Source organism: Terrapene carolina, unplaced genomic scaffold, assembly GCF_002925995.2.
Source record: "Terrapene carolina triunguis isolate 2854851 unplaced genomic scaffold, T_m_triunguis-2.0 Scaffold95, whole genome shotgun sequence".
NCBI classification, from domain to species: domain Eukaryota; kingdom Metazoa; phylum Chordata; order Testudines; family Emydidae; genus Terrapene; species Terrapene triunguis.
The window spans coordinates 7519768-7538880 of record NW_020664446.1 but is presented as its reverse complement, the minus strand read 5'-3'; the positions used below and the strand labels follow the sequence as shown (position 1 = coordinate 7538880).

General features: G+C 46.7%; 1 protein-coding gene across 1 annotated transcript in view; it reads left to right on the top strand.

The window, feature by feature from the left end:
* SORCS1 (sortilin related VPS10 domain containing receptor 1) overlaps positions 1-19113 on the top strand; it is a 410485-nt gene that overhangs the window by 330246 nt on the left and 61126 nt on the right. The window contains exons 11-14 of the mRNA XM_026651051.1: positions 5010-5156; positions 12104-12206; positions 12476-12552; positions 17730-17821. Of these exons, the coding sequence (XP_026506836.1) occupies positions 5010-5156; positions 12104-12206; positions 12476-12552; positions 17730-17821 (419 nt within the window). The remainder of the gene's footprint in view (positions 1-5009; positions 5157-12103; positions 12207-12475; positions 12553-17729; positions 17822-19113) is intronic.

Sequence of the window (19113 nt, the reverse complement as noted above, 5' to 3'; positions counted from 1 at the left end):
ATCGCGGCTTTTTTATTTGGTGTACCAGCTGTTTCTGAGTCATCATCATTCATTTCATCCCCTTCTGTCTTTATTAATAGATTTATTTTCCCTTATAGTGCTTTTTTCCCCTCCACATCTTTTCCCTGACAGTCTGTACTGATGCTTGGACAGTGTGTGTTGTGAATAACGTGTACAGTTACCTTTTGATGTAGGCAGGTGAGACATTACTGGTTGTGGCCCTGTTCCCCATTGTGGCTCTAATTCAGCTCCCATTGAAATCAGCAGGAATCTCTCCAGTTCAGTCGGAGGTGGATCAGGTCCGAAGAGCATATGGGTCAATTATGAACCCTGCATCAATTATGAACCCTGTAGCCCATGCATGGAAAGTATGGGGACATATTTCCATGCAAGGGCTACCTGCATCACTGGACCCAGAGACAGCATCTGTCTTTCTGCTGCTACTCCCTCTCCTGCACATGTGGAGTGGGGATGTGCTGGGAGGAGAGTGGATGGAATCTTGCTCCAGCCCCAGTGCACCCAGTGAGGATATTGGGCTCAGCGCAGAGAGGGAAGTAATCTGCACCAGCAAAGGGATAGCAGGGGTTATTTTCCTCCTAGAGCAAGGGAGAGACAGGGGCCAGTGAAGGTCCACTGTTTCTGGAACGCTGCAGCTACACACTGTCCCAGCTCAGGCTGGGTAGTAGGGTTACAATCCACCCCTTCATAAATACCTGCTCAAAGTCATAATAAGTGACCTACTGGTAAAAAAAAGAAAACCTTAAAGCCAAATAGTGTGTTTGTTTTTAATGGTGCCCAGTGCAGCGTGTGTCAATCTGCAGTAGTTGTGTGGTGGGGGCGATGCCTGTAGTGTGTCTCCAGTGTGACGTACGTTGTCTAATATGCAGCATGTAGAAGCACGCGTAGTGTGTAGTATGTGCATAACTTGTGGAAGTGTGTGGGTGTTGTGTTTGCCGTGTGTGTGAATCGTATGCAGTATCTGTGATCGGGTAGGGTATGTGAAATGTTTGTGCCTGTCAGTTTGAGATGTGCACAGAGTGTGTGTCTGACTAATGTGAGTGTGTAAGCAGCGTGTAAATGGTATGTGTAGTGCAGGTATCTTTTTGGCATGCCTGAATATGTGGACTGTGTGTGGTGTGTGTGCACAGTGTATATCGGTCTGCATTGTGCACAGAGTTTGTCTGTTTGGTATAGTGTGTGTTTGTGTCTTTCAAGTGTCGATGCATCTGGTGTGGGCATGTAAGCAGTGTGTCTCTTTCATGGGTGTATATGCAGTCTTGTGTGTGTATCTGTCTTTGCTGTGGGGGTGTAGGCAGTGGGGGCATATGCAGTGTTGTATATGTACACAATGTGTGTGTCTCCCTGCTGTGGGTGCGTATATACTCCGTGAGGTCTTTCCCAAGATAAACCTGTCTAAAAATGACAACACAATTTACGCTTTGCTTGCTTTGGAAAAGACTCAGAGTCCCAGCCCAAGACTGGAATCATAAAAGAAGAATTCATGGGACTTCAGAACACATTTATCACCTGATATATATAAAATGCTCCTTAATCATTTATGGCCAACATCTCACAGGGACTATAGTACAACCACTTCGAGAGAACAACAAAGGAAAATACAAATGGAGTTATTGGCCCTGGCTGTGATAGCAGAGGCAGAGCTATTGTTACATTCTCAGTCATCGCTATTTACACAGTGACACAGGTAGACTCAGAGGTGAAAGTAAACTGGTTCGGTCCAGCGTACTGGCAAGAGCTGGTACGCCGTGCCAGACCGGACCGGACCGGCTTCCCCAGGCTGGCGATTTAAAGAGCCCGGGGCTCCCTGCAGCGGCTGGAGCCCGGGGCCTTTAAATCACCTCCTGAGCCTCGCTGCCAGAGCCCTGGGGTAGCGGCGGCAGGGCTCTGTCGGCGATTTAAAGGGCCCGGAGCTCCACTGCGGTAGCGGCGGCCAAAGCCCCGGGCCCTTTAAATCGCCTCTGCAGCTGTTAGCTCTGGGGGTGATTTAAAGACCCCGCCTCTTCCGTTTGAGGCCACGTCCCTGCTCAGGGCGTACCGGTAAGTCCTTTAACTTACTTTCACCCCATGGGTAGACTCAGTACACCTTTTCTATTTTGGTATCTTTCCATTTCTTCAAAGAAACCAGAAATAATCTGGGGGGAAAACCCACGTCAGATGTAATGATTACATTTTTAAAAATGTATTATCCTGGCTGTATTTATAGCAAATATTAATTTTCTAGTTAGTTTGGCTCCATTATAAGGACCAGATTTTGATCTCCTTATTCCTGGTGAGCAGGACTTAGGCTCAGGTCCTCAAAGATATTTAGGCATCTAATACCCCTTGAAATCAACGGGAGCTAGGCGACGAAATACCATTGAGGCATTAGGCCTCAACCCCCAAGCAGTCCCAACTGAATTTAGGGGCATCACCTGAGGAGTACCATGTTGTTCAGTGTGAGTAAGCATCGGACCCTCCATGAAGTGGGGTGATTAGCAGAGTAAGGTGCTACTCATTGTCAGTAAGTGCAACAGAGTCTGGCCCTGTGTGAGGTTCACATGTCACAAAGGGCGAGGCTCTGCCTCCTTTACTCACGCTGAGTAGTACCTCACTCCATGAGTAGTGCCCCTGAAATGGATGGGACGGTTTGTGGCATAAGACATTACTGGATGTGAGTAAAGGGGCTAGACCCTGTTCCAAAGGGAATAGTTCCATTTTTTGCAGCAGAGGGAAGGCTGGTCTTAGGCACAAACAGAAAGGGCTGCTAGCGGCCCTGATATTTTGGAGGCCTTGTGCTCCACTGCAAACTGTAGGTCCCTTTCCACCCACTCCTTCCTTCAGCAACAAACCAGGAGGAGGTAACTCAAGGACCGATTTCCCACCTACCAACACCTCAAGGTAGGGTTGCCAATTTTGCTTGGATGTATTCCTGGAGGTTTCATCACATGACATCATCTTTAATGAAAAATTAATCTTTGATTCCTGGAGACTCCAGGACAATCCTGGAGGGCTGTCAACCCTACTTTGAGGCCCTGTTTTTGCTTGAGGTCTCACAAATCATAATGCTGTCTCTGAGCAGAGAGAAACAAGAGCTTGCCAGTTCTTCCCTTCTCTATGAGTGGGGAGGAGGATTGGGCCCAGTGAGTTGTCCCCTGGTGCTAGGCCCTTGCTCCAATGGAAGGAGAATTGAGTGTGGAAGGTTCCTTTCTTTGGGGAGAAGTCAGAAAGGAAGCAGGGCCCCCCCCTCTCAGCAAGTCATTGGGCAGGGGAAGGCGCCAATCTTCTCAGCGCAGGTGTTGGGGTAAAGGTGAGCCCAGGAAAGGCCACCACCCCATCGGCTCATCTCTCTTCTTCATGAGGTGGGAGAAGGACTAAAGACCAGGGTCTGATTGAGGACCACAGTTCTTATACATCTTGGGAGGGATGAGACCATGATAGGTCACCCCCACCTCTGATCCTCTGTGGAGGGGCTACCTCTCTATCTCCCAGGACAGGGAAAGGTCCATGTGAAGCTGGGATGTCCCAGAGCAGGGTAGCCTAAGATAAAGGTGAGTGCCTCAGGAATGGTGGAGGAGTCACATGATGAAATATTATTGTAGTACTGGAAGGGGCAAGCTCCATCATGGCAGGGGAAGCCTGAATGTGGGACCAGGTGTCTCAAAAGTGGGCTGGGACCACATGCTTGGAGGTTGTCTGCAGCAGGGCAACCAGTTTGTGTATCACAGGGGGAAGGGGAGAATGCATGGTAGAGATTAATGGAATCAACATGGGGAAGATCAGCATATATGGCAGGTGAATCTTATGCAGAGAGAGCGGGAGGTGGCTTCTCTGGAAAGGATGGGGCCTCTAGGAGAGGCATGGAGGGAAGCCAGTCCCCTCACTGTCAGGTACTGCATAACTTCTCCTGCGTGTCTTGCTACTCTCCACTGCTATGAAAAGAGCCCTTTGTGGAACTTCTCCTCTAAGCTCGTCGTGAAGTAAGTTGAGGCCAAAACAGCCCTTGATTCTGCTGCAGGAGTTTGCAGTTTGGTGCCAATTAAGTAATAACCGCTGTGAATAAAATGGCCCGACAGCTGACATTGTGTATCGATTCCTTCACTTCCCTGCCATCAGAGCAGAGGTGAAGGGGACACTTGAACCATCCCGATGGCAGATAGAAGGTTCCCTCCCCCCTCCAATCCCATCCTAGTTCTCATTGTTTATAAAGCGACAGCCTAACAGACTTGCTCTCAAGCTACAGTGGATATTGCACTATTGATTTTCAGAGTGTTGAACAACCTGGGAATGTTTTGCAAGGTGCGCTGGGCAAAGCGAAGATATTTTCCTGCTTGATTCTCACCGGACTCTAGATGTAATCCACCTTTTAACAAAGCACACAGCATCTTTTCACAACCCCCGTGGGATTTTGAGTATGGGAGCATGGCCTTGTGGATAAAATATTGGACAGGAAGTCAGAATATCTGGTTCTTATTTCTGACTCTATCACAACCTTAGGCAAGTCACTGTAGCGGCTTTGTGCCTCAGTTTCCCCCACATGTAAAATTGGGATAAAAATACACGCAGGGGATTCTAAGGTTAATATGCCAGTGATTAATGAAGCACTTTGAGATTCTTGGACGGAGGGCACTATAGAAATGCAAAGTATTAATTATTAGCATTTTTTTGCAAGGGAGCAGTTGCTGGGGTTGACTCAGCAGAGAGAAATGAGTGACTGTTCCTTGTGTATTTCCTCTTACCAAAGAGAGGGGTTGTCACCTTGTACTGAGTGTTACCTACATCATTTCAGGTTTCCATGCTCGAATCTCTCCCATCTGCAGCGCTTCTCTGTGTTATTCCAACAAAGCCCATAACTTTCCTCCTTTTAATACCCATTGGCAGTTCTCCCCTTTGACTCCATCACACGGATGCTGTGACTGAGTCCCTGCTGAGTTTGACAGAAATCACATGTGCACACCAAAGGTCGGAGTCCAATTGATATATTTTTTTTCAGCCATGTCAATTTTTCCTAGGTAGCAGGGATAAAGGGAATGTTCTTGGCTAACAAGAAGATTGACAACCAAGTGAAAACTTTCATCACCTACAACAAAGGAAGAGACTGGCGCTTGCTACAGGCTCCAGACACTGATCTGAGAGGAAACCTTGTTCGTTGCCTCCTAGTAAGTGCTGCTTTAAAAAACAACAACAATAACTTTGCCCCAGGTAACAACACAAAGATGATACTGACTTTAAAAAAAGAAAATAGGACTGGTCTTCATGGCTGTGCTGTATGGCACGGACAGGAATCTTCATTGCAAGGGCACAGTGATGGTAGGCTTGGGCAGCCAGACATTATAGGAAGAGCCGGCTATTTTATTTAATTATTTATTTATCTTTAATGAAGGAAACATTTTATAATGAGGCTTCTTTCTGCAGAGCTGATGATCTCCTCTTAGGCAGCAGGTGAAGATACGGACTCTGTCACCGTGTAGTTGAAATTCTGCACACTAGGTGGGGTGAGCGAGCTATTTGTAGGTGCCAGCAGGGGACCAGTGGAGTTTTCAGGAAGGATCTTCCGGAGATAGGTCAGTCCAGTCGCCAGAGATGGGCACAGGCTGCGGAATTAAAAGGGGGACGGGGGCTTTGTAGTGTCCGTTGTAGGTAATTTATTATTATATGTTGCTTGTTTTTCATTTATGTTACGTAGCCAGAGACTAGGGCAGTCAAGACATTACAAAAATCTGTGTGTGAACTTGTTTTGATCTGCCGGAGTGTGCAGCCCCCGCCCCCGGAGCACTGCTTTACCGTGTTATATCCGAATTTGTGTTGTATCGGGTCGCGTTATATCAGGGTAGAGGTGTATATATAACTAGCAAAACAGAACTCAGAGGCGTTTCTATGGAATTTTGCAACCGTTTCAAAATAAATATCATAGTCTCACCTCCATCGGCATGCCCATACAGAGATTGGGATAGTAATCTGGACACCCCCACAGCTCTGGCTGTTGGGAGCCAGTCAGGATCAGGAAGCACTTCCCATAATGGTCTCGCTGTTCTTGTCTCTTTGCTGTAGCCACCTGCTGTCTCTCATCGTCGGCTTTGATGGTAAACTCTTTGGGGCAGGGACCATCTTCTCCGTGTGTGTGTGTGTGTACAGCCTCTAGCACAGTGGGGTCCCGATCCCTGACCGGGGCCCCGAATTACTACGGCAACAGTATATACTAAATACCTGTGATGGGTGCATCGTGTCTGTCTGGAAGTGCTTACTGTCAGATCCAAGTGCATTTAGAGCCAAGGGTTCTGGCTCAGCCTATTATAAATATAATGGCCATTTGTAAAATTCGGATCTGGGGCAGGGCTTTGGTTTGGGCCCATCTCCTGTAACACAAATCCCATGTGGTAATGATGCTCCTCATTTTTTTTACGTACCCCAGCAGAAGTAGCCCAGCTCATTTGCAGTGTGGGGTATGTACTTTCTCAGCAGGGTACCTAGGGATTTACTAGCCTATTTACAGGACGGTGGGACTTTCGCACAGAAATGACTGAGACATTAAGAGAAGGTTACTAGGGTGGCGGGACGTCCCTCAAGGCACAGATTGGATCAGCACAACAAAATGCAGATACTTCTCCAAAGGTTATCTGAGCCTCTTGGGTGTACAGAACCGAGCAGAGCATCTCATGAGAACAATTTCTCCTGTAAGATTTTCAGGACTTGCTGCTTCTAGTCAAGGCAAGAAATATTTAAAAAAAAATACATACAGCAACCCAAAACTCTTACTGGACAAGTCACTTCCCCCTCTTTGTGCCTCGGTTTCCCCATCTATGACTGGGGCTCGTGATACTGACATCCTTCGGAAAGCGCTTTGAGATCATCTGATGAAAAGTGCTGTATAAGAGTTAGGTGGTAATTGTTGTTGTTATTGTGTTGTAGTACTTCTGTTTCTGCAAAACTGGCAAGAACTGTGGAGCGGGGGAGTGGGAGTGAAACATAAGGAAAAATAAGTGGATTTTATAGGCCTTCAGAAAAGTTGAGATTTGAGTTCTGAGCACAGAACGAGGCAGATTCTTATTTTATCCACAGCAGGTAGCCAGCCCCTAACTGTGGCACATAAGAGGTGGGAAGCTAGTGGACAGAGCCCTACGTTTTCCCCACTCCACCTACGCTCCTAGCCTCCCTCTCCCCAGAGAGCCAAACTTGAAACAAGCAGCAGTCCTGCACCAGGATCTTCAAAGTGGTGGAGGAATCAGAGCTATAAGAAGGTCTGGCAGACTGACGTAAACTAGGGTCAGGATTTTGGAAGGTTTGGGCTCTGGTCTGGAAGCCCAGCCCTGTAAGACTGACGATAAATCAACAGCAGTTTCAGCTTCTGAATCTTGCATGTAATCATACTGAGTAATTGTTATTCTATGTATTACAGCAGCACCCACTCAGTGCTGGGAAACTCTGTTAGGTATATAGTTGTTATGATCCCCATTTGACAGCTGGGGAAGGTGTCGCACTGAGCTCAATGGGGTTGCCCTGCTGTGAATGAGAGCAGAATGTTGCCTAGAGAAGTTAAGTGAGTTGCCCAAGGTCATGTAGCTGGACAGTGTCACAGCACCAATTATCCCTGTAGAGCTATTTACTCTTGGCCCCAGGTTCAGCCCATTGGACTACACTGCTTCACCAATATCAGGGCTTGCTTTGCATCCCTGTAACAGCGATGTAACAGCTGTCATGATACCTGTAGAAATAGCCTACAGCTTTTCCCAGTTTGTAGCTGAGTAGCCAGTAGCCACAACATAGGTTACCCGTGCCCTTGGGCTAGCGACAGGATTTACAAAGCCCATGACTCTAGTAAGACTGCCTGCAGAGCGATGATGTTATGAGCCGTTTACACTGGGGAGAGCACAGCTCCTGATGACAAGGGGTTAATCAGTGTGGTTGTTCTTTTTTGCTGTTCTTAAATGCTGTTCTTAAGAACTGGATAGCAAAGGTTTAGATGACATCATGATTATCAACAGGATCATAGCTATGCAAGCCAATGGCAATACCCGGCTTCATCCCATACAGTGCTGTGGCTGAGTGTACGTCATCTGAGAGCAAGCTGAGAGGTGATGGGGCAGGAACAGGACCTGGGGAACTCAGTCCTGCAGGAAACGGCCGTGCTGCTGCCCAGCTATCAATTTACTCCTGACTAATAGGAGCTGTAAGGTCGAGGGGAACTGCACAGCCAAGCATCTCTTTGCACTCTGTGGGTTGCATTTAAATTTCTTCACACGTGCCCATTCCCCATCCAGATCTTGCCCCATTTCCCCCCGGCTTGCTCTCTTGACTAATGGAACAAGCACATCTCTGGTTTGTTTATTTCCACTCTCTGCAGGGGACTATGTCTCCTGTTTAACTCCCATCCCACGTAGCCTCCACTCAGTGCTGGAGAGCAGCAACCTTGCGCTCCCTGCTGCGCATTGGGCTGGGAACTAGGCCTAAATACCAGGGCCTGATCTAAGGTCCATATGAGTCTGTCCATTGACTTCAGTCAGCTTTGGATCATTGCCTCTAGGGCAGGGCCGGCTCCAGGGTTTTGGCCGCCCCAAGCAGCCACAAAAAAAAAAAAAAAAAGCCGCGATCGCGATCTGCGGCGGCAATTCGGCAGAAGGTCCTTCGCTCCGAGCTGGAGTGAGGGACCGTCCGCCGAATTGCTGCTGAATAGCTGGACCTGCCACCCCCCTCCGGAGTGGCCACCCCAAGCACCTGCTTGACAAGCTGGTGCCTGGAGCCGGCCCTGCTCTAGGGGTAGGGAATGGGAAGGAAGGTGGCCATCCCTCACCCATCTTACAGCATTCCACAAACTGGCCACGTGAAATATGTGGTCAGAGGGGCTTGTTTGTTTTTTAACCTTCCCCTGGAGTGTCAAATAATAGAAACAGGTAGGATGCCACACCCGTTGGCTGAGCCTGTATGGGCACTTCCTCATGCTTAGGTATTATCAAGGGATGGAAAACCAGAAGATCAGGGACCAACTAAGGCACGGAAGATCTTGCTCACAGGTTAAGCTAGAAATTTGCCAGGAAGGAATTAGAAGAAACCTGAACTAAACTGACTTACTAGAACATGTACTGGGACAAGTGGTCTTTTTGAAAGAGCCAGCTGCCAGTTTTTCTTTTGCTGGTTGAATAAAAGTCAGAGCCTTGTAGCTGGGGAAAGGAATGGGGAAAACTGTACAGAAAATGCACCGGTGGTGCAAAGTAAGAGAGGAACACGCTTTGAGTTGGAGGAGAGACCCACGCTGTTAAAAATCTTCTTTCAGTTTTGGAGCTAATGGCAGTGAGGAGATTGTGCAGCGTGAGGACTCCAGACGTGCCAGTCACAGAAAGCAGAGCACAGAGATTAGAAAAAAGATTTGTTGAGCAGAGCTGCTAGAAATGTAGTAGAGGCTTCCAAAGAAACTAGGGCTCCATGGGGACATTTTTGTTCAGAAGGAGCCTGGGGAAAAGGGACTTGTGGAAGTGCAATAGAAATAGGAGATTGTGCCCAATCGGGGCAGGGTTTTAGGCTGGGGCTTGCAAAGGAACCTCAGGGTGTTAGTTGACTAGAGCTCCTAGGCACTACCACAAAATGAATAACTCATAATAACAACTAATGATGTCTCAGTATCATAGGAGAGATGATAGGCTGTGCAGGGATAGGCCTAAAAGCGGAGACCAGAAGCTGGTGTTTGATGCGATGGGGAAGGGGGAGCCAGTGGAGGGAAGCAAAGAGCGGGGGTTAAAGTGACAAGCCAGGACACCTTTGCATGGATGTACATGGGGCAAGAATGCATTTGTCAAAGCCGGAGAGGAGAAGGTTGCAGTAGGCAAGAGGATGAGAAGCTGAGCAGTAGTTTTAGCTGTGTGGGTGGAGAGGAAAGGTCAGATTTTAGGTGGTGCTTTGGTCTCCGTTGGGACCTCTAGGCATTGCTGCATTATGATGAATAATGGTTATGCACTTGATAGGCAGCATGTCAGCTCTTGCACTGGGGCCCTAGTACTTGTTGTCTATACCCTGTATCTATATAATAACGATGGTAATAATAGCTGGCTTTTATATAGCACTTTTCATCAGTAGAGCTTACACCTATATAATATGTATCTATGAAGTGATACAGATACAAGATAAAAGGAAACCTCAAGCAGCACAATCTAAAAGGATTGAAGGCTAAGACGCGAGCTAATCTCTGTTGGAGCGGGGGATTGGGTGAATTACTTCCATTAGCTACCGTCTGCAAAATGCCAGAGGGCGACATTAATTATTTTGGTTTGAAAAACATGTTCTCCCTTTAGCCCTTCAGAATGGATAGAAATTTAAAAGGAAGAATCCCTTTTCCCTGACTGCCTTTCTGCTTAGCCGAACTGGGTTCTCTCCCAGAATCCTCCTCTGGATTGCTGTGGAGTCTGACCCTACAAGACTGTCAGCTGCGGTTATGGCGTTTGGCATATTCTGCTTGTCTAGTGATGCTCCCACCCGTGCCACCCTGGCCTTTTCCTTTGTGTCCCATCAGCAAGAGTTCACCTCCCTCTTCCCCACACGGCCATCGGGCTCACCTTTGCGGGAGTGGTACTTGCTGACTTGGGTGGTTGACATCCTCATTGAGGGACTCACATTTCAAATTCGGAGAGGCACAAATGTGTCCACGACAGGGACAATATTATGCTCCAAGTGACCATCCTGAACTAGCCAAAGGAAGGCCTAAAACAATGCTTACCATTAACAGATGGGCATTGGAAAATAGCTTGCTATTGTACAGCATTGCAGATATTTCCTTTCACTCAGTAAATCACAACCTTTCTAGTGTTCACTGCAGGGTCTCATCCATGTCTAACGTCTATGAGTCATTTTGGGGCATGGTGCCCATTCTCTGGTTAATCCTGATCTTCCTCCCACTCCTTGAAGGGTGTTGGAGGGAGGTGGGCGTACCCTTGTTTCTCACTTATGCTCTGGGTGGTTCCTCCAGTCTTTGCAGATGCACGCGGTAGAGATCGTACTTACATGCACTCTGTGGGAGTGTTGTGTTATCATTGGACCAAATCCTGAGAAAAGAGCTGAGCATCTCCAGCTCCTGTTCGTTTCAGTGGAGGCTTCGTGTGCTCTCACCTCTCTAATTTGTCTGTGTGCCAGGCACTGTGCAAACATAGAAGACCCAGCCCCTGCCCCCTACGTCCTTCTCCCAGCCTCAGATCTTGGTGCCTTCTTCCACGTGCATGGAGCTCTCCCCTAGTTCCAGTCCACCAAACACTCTCTCTCCCCTCATCCAAACCACCCAGATTCTGTCGTGCTGTTCTATCTCTCCTCTGCGCTTTCCCCATTCAGCACTCTCATCCCCTCTGGGTTTGGTGCTCTGGCTTTTTGCAGCCTGTGTAAAATCCTCCAAAGAGATCCATGCTCCCAGAGGCTCATTGTCTCCAATTGGACACTGCATGGGAGCGAGGGATCTTGAGTGTGGATCTGTTTGCAAGATCGGACCCTGAGACTGCAAGCTCCTTGGCTCAGGATATGTGTTCTGTGCTTTTTAAATAATAATAATAATAATGAATAATACCAGCAGTCGCATGCACAATGCAGCTGAGGCATCTAATACTCTTCTCCTCTTTGTTATTATCCTTACAATTTTGCCTTGTTACGGTGGCATGGAACAGATCTCTTTAAATAAAAGGAATCAAAAGAGTGGGAGAGAGAGAGAACCAGCTTGTCACTGCCAGGGTTTGAGAGCCAGTTTGGGGTTTGTCTTTTCATTAGACTGCCCGTGTCAGTACGTAGCAGCTTGCAGTGCTTCACTCGCAGAGCTGTGCTAATGGTATCATCAGACCTTGTTACCCTGTTGTTCACAGACTGGCTGGCACATGTCCCTCGGGCTGGCGTTCCATTTGCTTCCAGCTTTGGTTTTTTTTTTTTTTCTATTTTGCAATGAGCTTTTTTGGAGCCTTCAGGAAAGGAGTAAGAAAAGCTAGGTTCTCACAGATTGTCCACAATAGCAGGGGACCCCTTCCAGTCCTCTGTTCTGATGTTCCATGGCCATCACTCTGATGTACGAATGCCCATTGGGAAGGGAGACTGAATGGGATGCCCTTTCTGACTTGTCTTTTCCTCCCCCACCCCTCTTTCTCTCCAGCCCTATTGTTCGCTGCACCTTCACCTAAAGGTTTCCGAGAACCCGTACACTTCAGGAAACATCGCCAGCCGAGATACTGCCCCTAGCATTATCGTGGCTTCTGGTATGAAACATTCAGTTACTATCTATTGTACATAAAGTGTTGTAGACATCAGATTCCGCCTATTGCATTTCCACTGTGCATGGAAATAGAAGTATTTGAACTTTGATCTTGTAATTACGTTTCCTTGCCAAACTAAGATGACAATTCTTCCCCCTCCCCAACACTGAAATCCTTTGCTTCGGAAAAGGTAAAAATCATTTACACCACTGAGGCAGTTCGCTTTCCTATGTCTTAAAATGTTGTTGCACTGAATAATGTTCTCCTTACAGGTAACATAGGTACCGAATTGTCAGACAACGACATCAGCATGTTTGTTTCATCGGACGCTGGGAACACGTGGAGACAGGTAAATAACGTGAATCACAGCCTTGAGTGCTAAATGAAGGGAAGGTGCTTTCTTTAAAAATGTGATGTGTTTTTCTTTTCTTTTTAGTGGCAGAATAATTGATACTAACCCAAGCGAAGTATAATCCCTACTTGCTTTTTCTGACACTATTTCCTGTTAAAAAGTGGGAATGTGCCCAAGCCACCAAGCCTGGTATTTTCAAATACAGCTTAAGGGAGTTTGGTTGTTGATTTCCATGGGAGTTTAGCTGCGCTAGAGTTTTGGGTGGCTGGAGCAGACATCTAGAGAAGGAAGGCCCAGTGGTAGGGCACTTACATAGGATTTGGGAGAGCCAGGTTCAATCCATGCCATAGACTTCCTGTGTGAGTGTGTGCAAATTACTTAGTTTCTCTGTGTCTCGGTTTCCCATCTGTAAAATGGGGATAATAGAACTGCCCGGCCTCAGGGAGGTGTTATGAAGATAAATTAAACATTGTGAGGCACTCTGGTTCTATGGCAAAAGGGACCAGTAAGCACCAGCGATAGATAAAAATTTTAGTTTGAGCCCAGATCTAACAAAAAGATATTGCCATACTTGTGACTGGCTCCCCGCCAACCCTCAGCTTGGCAACTACTGCTTGAGATCTACTTGGATGGGTTGCACATGTCCTTTCTTACAAGTAAAATACTCCCAGTTTAGTGTAACAAATACTTTCTTGACAGAGAATAGAAGAAATCAGAAATGGGAAAGCCTTCTTAGGTCACTGTGACCCTAGGGACCCCTCAGTGCCAACTATTCATTGTCCTATAACAGCAACTCCTATCAAGCCTGGCAAACTCGCTGCAACTAACACACTGCTTTTGTGGTAGCCATCCATAAACAGTGTTTTGTAAGGTATCAATGTGTATGTACTGATTATATTTAAAAAGTAGGTCTATATACGAAAAATATGTTTTTATCGAAGTATTAATCCCTCGTAGAGGTGAAAAACTGGTTTTGCCAGACAAAGGGAAGCATATTCACATACCTTACGTAGGTTCATATGTAGATTCAGCGTTGTAAACCAAAGCAATGGAAGCCCCATTGAAATAGGAGTCGACTGGGGGATGGGGAGTCGACAGGAAGAGAAGAACAGCAGGGGTCCTCCTGACTATGGGGACAACACAATGAGTTTTGAGAGCCATTTGGGGATCCAATACTGTAGGACACCCCTTGAAAGGTCTGGGGTATTCATGAAAACGTGGATCCTGGCTTTGACTGAAAACCAGCACCTCTGTCAAAGACTGAATCCTTGGGGGAAAATCTATTTTATTCAATAGGACAGGTAAGCCACTGAGAAGGGTGGACCTAGGATTGCGGTGTATGGTTCATTTTTTGCGCAACCATTCTGTGTCCAGTAGTCTCACTTACTTCTCATTTGGATCTCTGTTCTTTGTGAATAAACTTATTCTCCTTTTACAGTCGACAGCATACTCCCGATTTCCCAAAACCCTATGTTCCAAACCTTTGTGTTATCTGAATCCCTTCCTTGTCCCAAGGGAGTCGAATGATGCAGAGCTTTGGAGAATAGAGCAGAGACCCCGGCCATGGGGGAGGCCACCTGCTGCCCCACTGTGATGGGAGTGAGTGAGCAGGGCCCACCCCACTTGCTCCTCTCCGCCCCCTCTCCCCTGTCACTCACCCAGGCCCCCCTGTTCCGGCACCCCTGATGGGGAGTGTACTGTCCATCCCAGTGCTGTGGTATTAAGCAAACTGTAACTCAGCTGAATCAAACAAGCTGAGGTATGTCTTGTTCCCTTTGGGAACAGCGAACCTGGTAATTTCTATGTGTCCGGTGATGGGCTGAACAGTTAGGGTGACCAGACAGCAAATGTGAAAAATCGGGATGCAGGTGGAGGGTAATAGGAGCCTATATAAGAAAAAGGCCCCCAATTCACAACTGTCCCTATAAAATCGGGGCATCTGGTCACCCTATGAACAGTGCATGACTGCAGGTGACGCATGTAGTGGGGCTCGGGGGTGGGGGTATACCTTTTGTTCCTGCAAGGCAAAGAAGGGCTGGCAGAGCCCTGAGGAGTACTTGAGTGGCTGCAGGGTTGGCAGTGTTAGGGAGCTGACTTTCTCTCACTGGAGGCAGAGGGAACAAGGTGATTCACCGTCCAGAGCACCCTAAGGTAGCGGCACCATCTTCTAGTCTATTCCCTGGTGGACCAGAGCTTCAGCACAGAGGAGTCACTTAAATCAATCTACCGTAGCTTTTCATTGCTCAAGGGCTGTCACCTTCTCCTCTTCCCTGGGAGGTTATTCCACCCTCATACTGATCTCACTGTTAGACAGTTTCCCCTGATATTCTGCCCACGTTACCCTTTGTTTAATTAATCTCATTAAGGACCTAGAAATTACCACAGTGGATCAGTCCAGTTGTCCTTGTTGCACCAGCTGCTTCTAAGGAAGGAGTTAACCTTGGGAATGGACACGTGTCCATGGATGCATCCAAAAGGGGAAATTTCTAGGAAGCCCCTGTCAGTAGTTGGCTTGTTCCATGAAGGGGATATAAACCCTCATGCTTTAGGACCTGATCTAAAGCCTGTTGAAATCAATGGGAGCCTTTCCATTGACTTTGTAATCGGCTTTGGATCAGGGCCTTAGATTACTAGCCCACTTCTGATAAACTTGGTTAGGAGGCAACTTTCCCTGTGGACACATTATCCCATAGCTGCCGGCTCCAGCGTTTCTTCTCTGAAGCATCTGGTGCTGGCCACTGTCTGAGACAGGATATTGAACTACAGGACTTGATCCAATACGCTGGTTCTTTCATTCCTGTGTTCCTAAGCATCAATGTTTGGGTCGCTTACGTTTCGTATCCTGTCTAGCATAACTGTGTATATTCTTAGTATCCCTATAAATGCCTATTTTTTCCCAATATGATTACGTTTTTGTCCTCCGTAATATCCTATGGCACTGAGCTCTACAGGTTAACATGTGTTTAGTTAAAAAAAAAAAAAAAAACCTTCCCTTCTATTATTAAGTTTTCTGCCTTATTATTTCATTGGCAGTCACCTTTTTTCATTTATTATGAGAGAGGGGAAGTGCTGTTTCTTATTCCTTTCATATTACTCTTAGTTATACCCCCTGTGTGAACCTCCACAGTTCCTCTCCCTTCTGATGATTACACCCTCAATACAATTATCAAGGATCCCCAATCCAGTCACCAGCACAACCACTGCAAATACAAACATAGTCTCCAAAATACAAGGGCCTCGCTTACAAGGACAGCACAGCAGAACCATGAGCATATTATCCTCTTGATGGAGCACATCAAGGCAAGGACTTAACCTGAAAGAAGATGGATGGAGAATGAAAAATATCTCCTGTTCTGCTCGGATTATAAATCTCAGGCACAGAAAGCAAAGCCTCATGCCACACGAGCGAGACACTGTGATTACTGAAACAAATGTGTTTGCCCCCTTCCCTCCCCACTGTTCTGCATGTTAATTAAATATCCCTTGCTTTGAGAGCACATAACTAATGAGCTTTAGCAATCAGGTAGAAGGCTGGATAATCTAATGCATGGCTGCTGAGCATCATTAAATATGTTTTAATAATTAGCTGGCATTTATTTAACATGCAATAATTCTCATACATTGAAATTAAGTATATACTTAAGTGTTTTTAACAATGCAAATAGTCAGTCTTGGATTGGCAATTGCTCTGCCTTGCAGGAGAGATGAGTTTGGAGGTGGAGAGCAGCATTGCTTGGGCCTTGACTCTGAAGTGTCTGATACTGGCCACTGATGATTAGAGGGTGCTGGATTCAAGGGACCACTGGTCTGACTCAGTCTGGACATTTCAGGCTTCCCGTGTTAGCATGGGCTGGAAGCAGTGGGGAAGTGGAGAGCAGAGTCCTTCATGTTGCTATACAGCGTCCCCTGCCCCCACGGATCAGCATTTATGGAGTCTGGATGTTGCCCGCATTTTAAAAAAAGAAAGGATGAGTCAAGCCGATGGGAGCGGTGCAGAGGAGTTCCGAAGGTGAATAAAGGGAGGAAATGGCAGGGACTTCCAGGGACACTCACAAAACTATTTCTCTGTGGTACTCACCTGGCCCCCATCTCTTAGCGCTCACTTCGTTAGTGTGTTCATCCTCACCACACCCCTGTGAGGTAGGCAGTGCTGTTATTTCCACTCTACAGGAACTGATGGGGAACTGAGTCACAGAGAGACTCTGACTTGTCCAAGGTCACACAGGGAGTCTAGGGCAGACTAGGGAAATGACCCTAGGTCTCACAAGTTCCAAGCAAGCGCGAACCACTGGACTGACTTTCCTCTCTACCTGAAATGGGCCTTTATTGTTGCTGGAGCTGAGTGACTAATTAATAAAATGAATAATTTGTTCGATGGATCTTTGTTGGGGAAATGGCTGCAACCATCTCCATCATTTATTTGCCATTCGAGAGCATCTTACACAAACTCTTTTCGTTCCGTGGCTCGCTAGTCGAAATCTGAAATTTGAGCTCTGTTGTGATCGGTCACAGAGTAGCATATCTTCTCTCTGATTGGAGGAGTGCGACTCTTATCAGGTGGGTACATTTAGAACCTGGTCTTGTGTCACTGAAGTGGATGGAAGCTTTTCCGTCAAGTTCAGTGGACGTGAGATTAGACCCCTAAAATCTGAATTCCTAAATTAGCCAAGCAGTGATCTTAAAATATGCTATCCAAGGACTACTACCGAAACCGGACTGCATGGGTGTTTGCAGGAGACTATAAAAGGGACCCGACCAAAGGAAACCTGTTTTAATATGTGAACAAATACTGAGGGAAATTAATTTTTGCATCGTTTGCCCAGCTCTCTTTGTCCTCTCAAAACCCTCCCATATGGTCTTTGTAAGTCACCTGCAAAGTGAAGCTCCCTGCACCTCAAACAAAGCTCCCCGAGCTCCAGGGTGGGGATGAGTGATGATCTAAAAGTATCACATTTCAAATAGATTCTCCCTGCCAGCCGGCAGGATGAAATGCATTTGACAAGGGGGAAGCAAGATAGCAACATAAAAAATCAGAACTGTCTGGGTAATAACGTGTCTTCCCCTTGCTCCGTAGTTTGGTAAACATATCCCCATCCAGTGCCTCTCCCTGAATAAGAGTGTGGCCTGTAATCCAAGCTAAGGAAAACGGATCTGGGTATATGTATGTTTTGCAGATCTTTGAAGAGGAGCACAGTTTTTTATACCTGGATCAAGGTGGTGTCCTGGTTGCCATGAAACACACATCGTTGCCTATCAGACATCTATGGTAATGACTGTGACCGTGCTGATCCCATTTGTCCGGGAGTCCTTCATTCCACATTATGTGCTGCTGGCAGTTAAGCTGTTACTAATTTTTTTAGCTAAATGACAGAATATGTCAATTAGGAAATTTACATGCATTCACTCTGATAAGGGCTAAAGCAGTGCCGGCGATTTCACACACAAGTGCAAGTGGGGAAACAGGTTACGGTTCTGGCGCCAGATCCTCTGTGATGGTAAAACAGCATCATTCCATTAAAATCACTGGAACTACACTGATCTATCTCAGCTGAAGGTTTGGCCCCTAGAGTCTGACCATTAAGTTGGAGTTTGGAGTAGGATCAGTCTCCTAATGAGTTCCAAATATGCTTTATTTGCAAAACCGTGGATGAAATGATCTCCTAGGTGGAGGGCAGCAGTTATACCACAACTTTATTAGATAACGTCAGGGCTACCCACCAAATAAAGTAGCATTGTCACCACTAGGAGGAGCTGTTGAGCTGCCTTGACAGAGCATCGCTTTGTGCTGTTTATCGTTCCGTAGCCAGCACTACGGTCAGCATCTTGCCAATATCTAACACACACACATCAAGATTTTAGAAAGCGACGAGTAGTTTTGGGTTTTCATCTTGAGACGCCTTAAAGGGACCCGGTTTTCAGAAAGTGCTGAGCTCCTGCACTCTGAAAATGGCTCCTTTTAAGGTATCTCAAGCTGAAAGATCACGAGTCACTTTTTAAAAATCTTGGCTGCAGAGTCCATCTTGCCCTTAAAATTACAGTCTCACACAAGACTTCACGAGTTACCACCACTTAAGTATTGGCCGCTGATTAGCAGTATCATGCCAGACTAGCTTGATCAATGCTCTGATTTATGATGCCCAAAACAAGTAGTTCTTTCTAGGACTTAAACTGCAGTGTCCAAGAGCAGAGACGGCTGTTTGTTTGCTCTGGCAGGCGAAAAGGATTCAGCAGTAGTGGGATGGAGACCTTTTGGCCAAACCAGAAGAAACCTTTGTGTGGGGGCATTAAAATCAAGATGATCAAAAGCGACTACTGGTTTTGGAAGCCTCGGCATGATGATGCTCAGTGACACCTTAAAAGGGCCTGATTTTCAGAGGCCGGGTGCTCAGAATGTGCTGCAAATCAAGCACCTTTAAAGAAACTCGGAGTAGGCACCAATAATCCTTAGTCATTTTTTTTAAAACTTGGCCTGCCTAGCTGTTGAGGCAGCTTCTACCTTTTGTCTCTTTATGTCCAGCAGCTCCGTTTCCTGCAGCTGTGCCTGAGAGATGATGACCC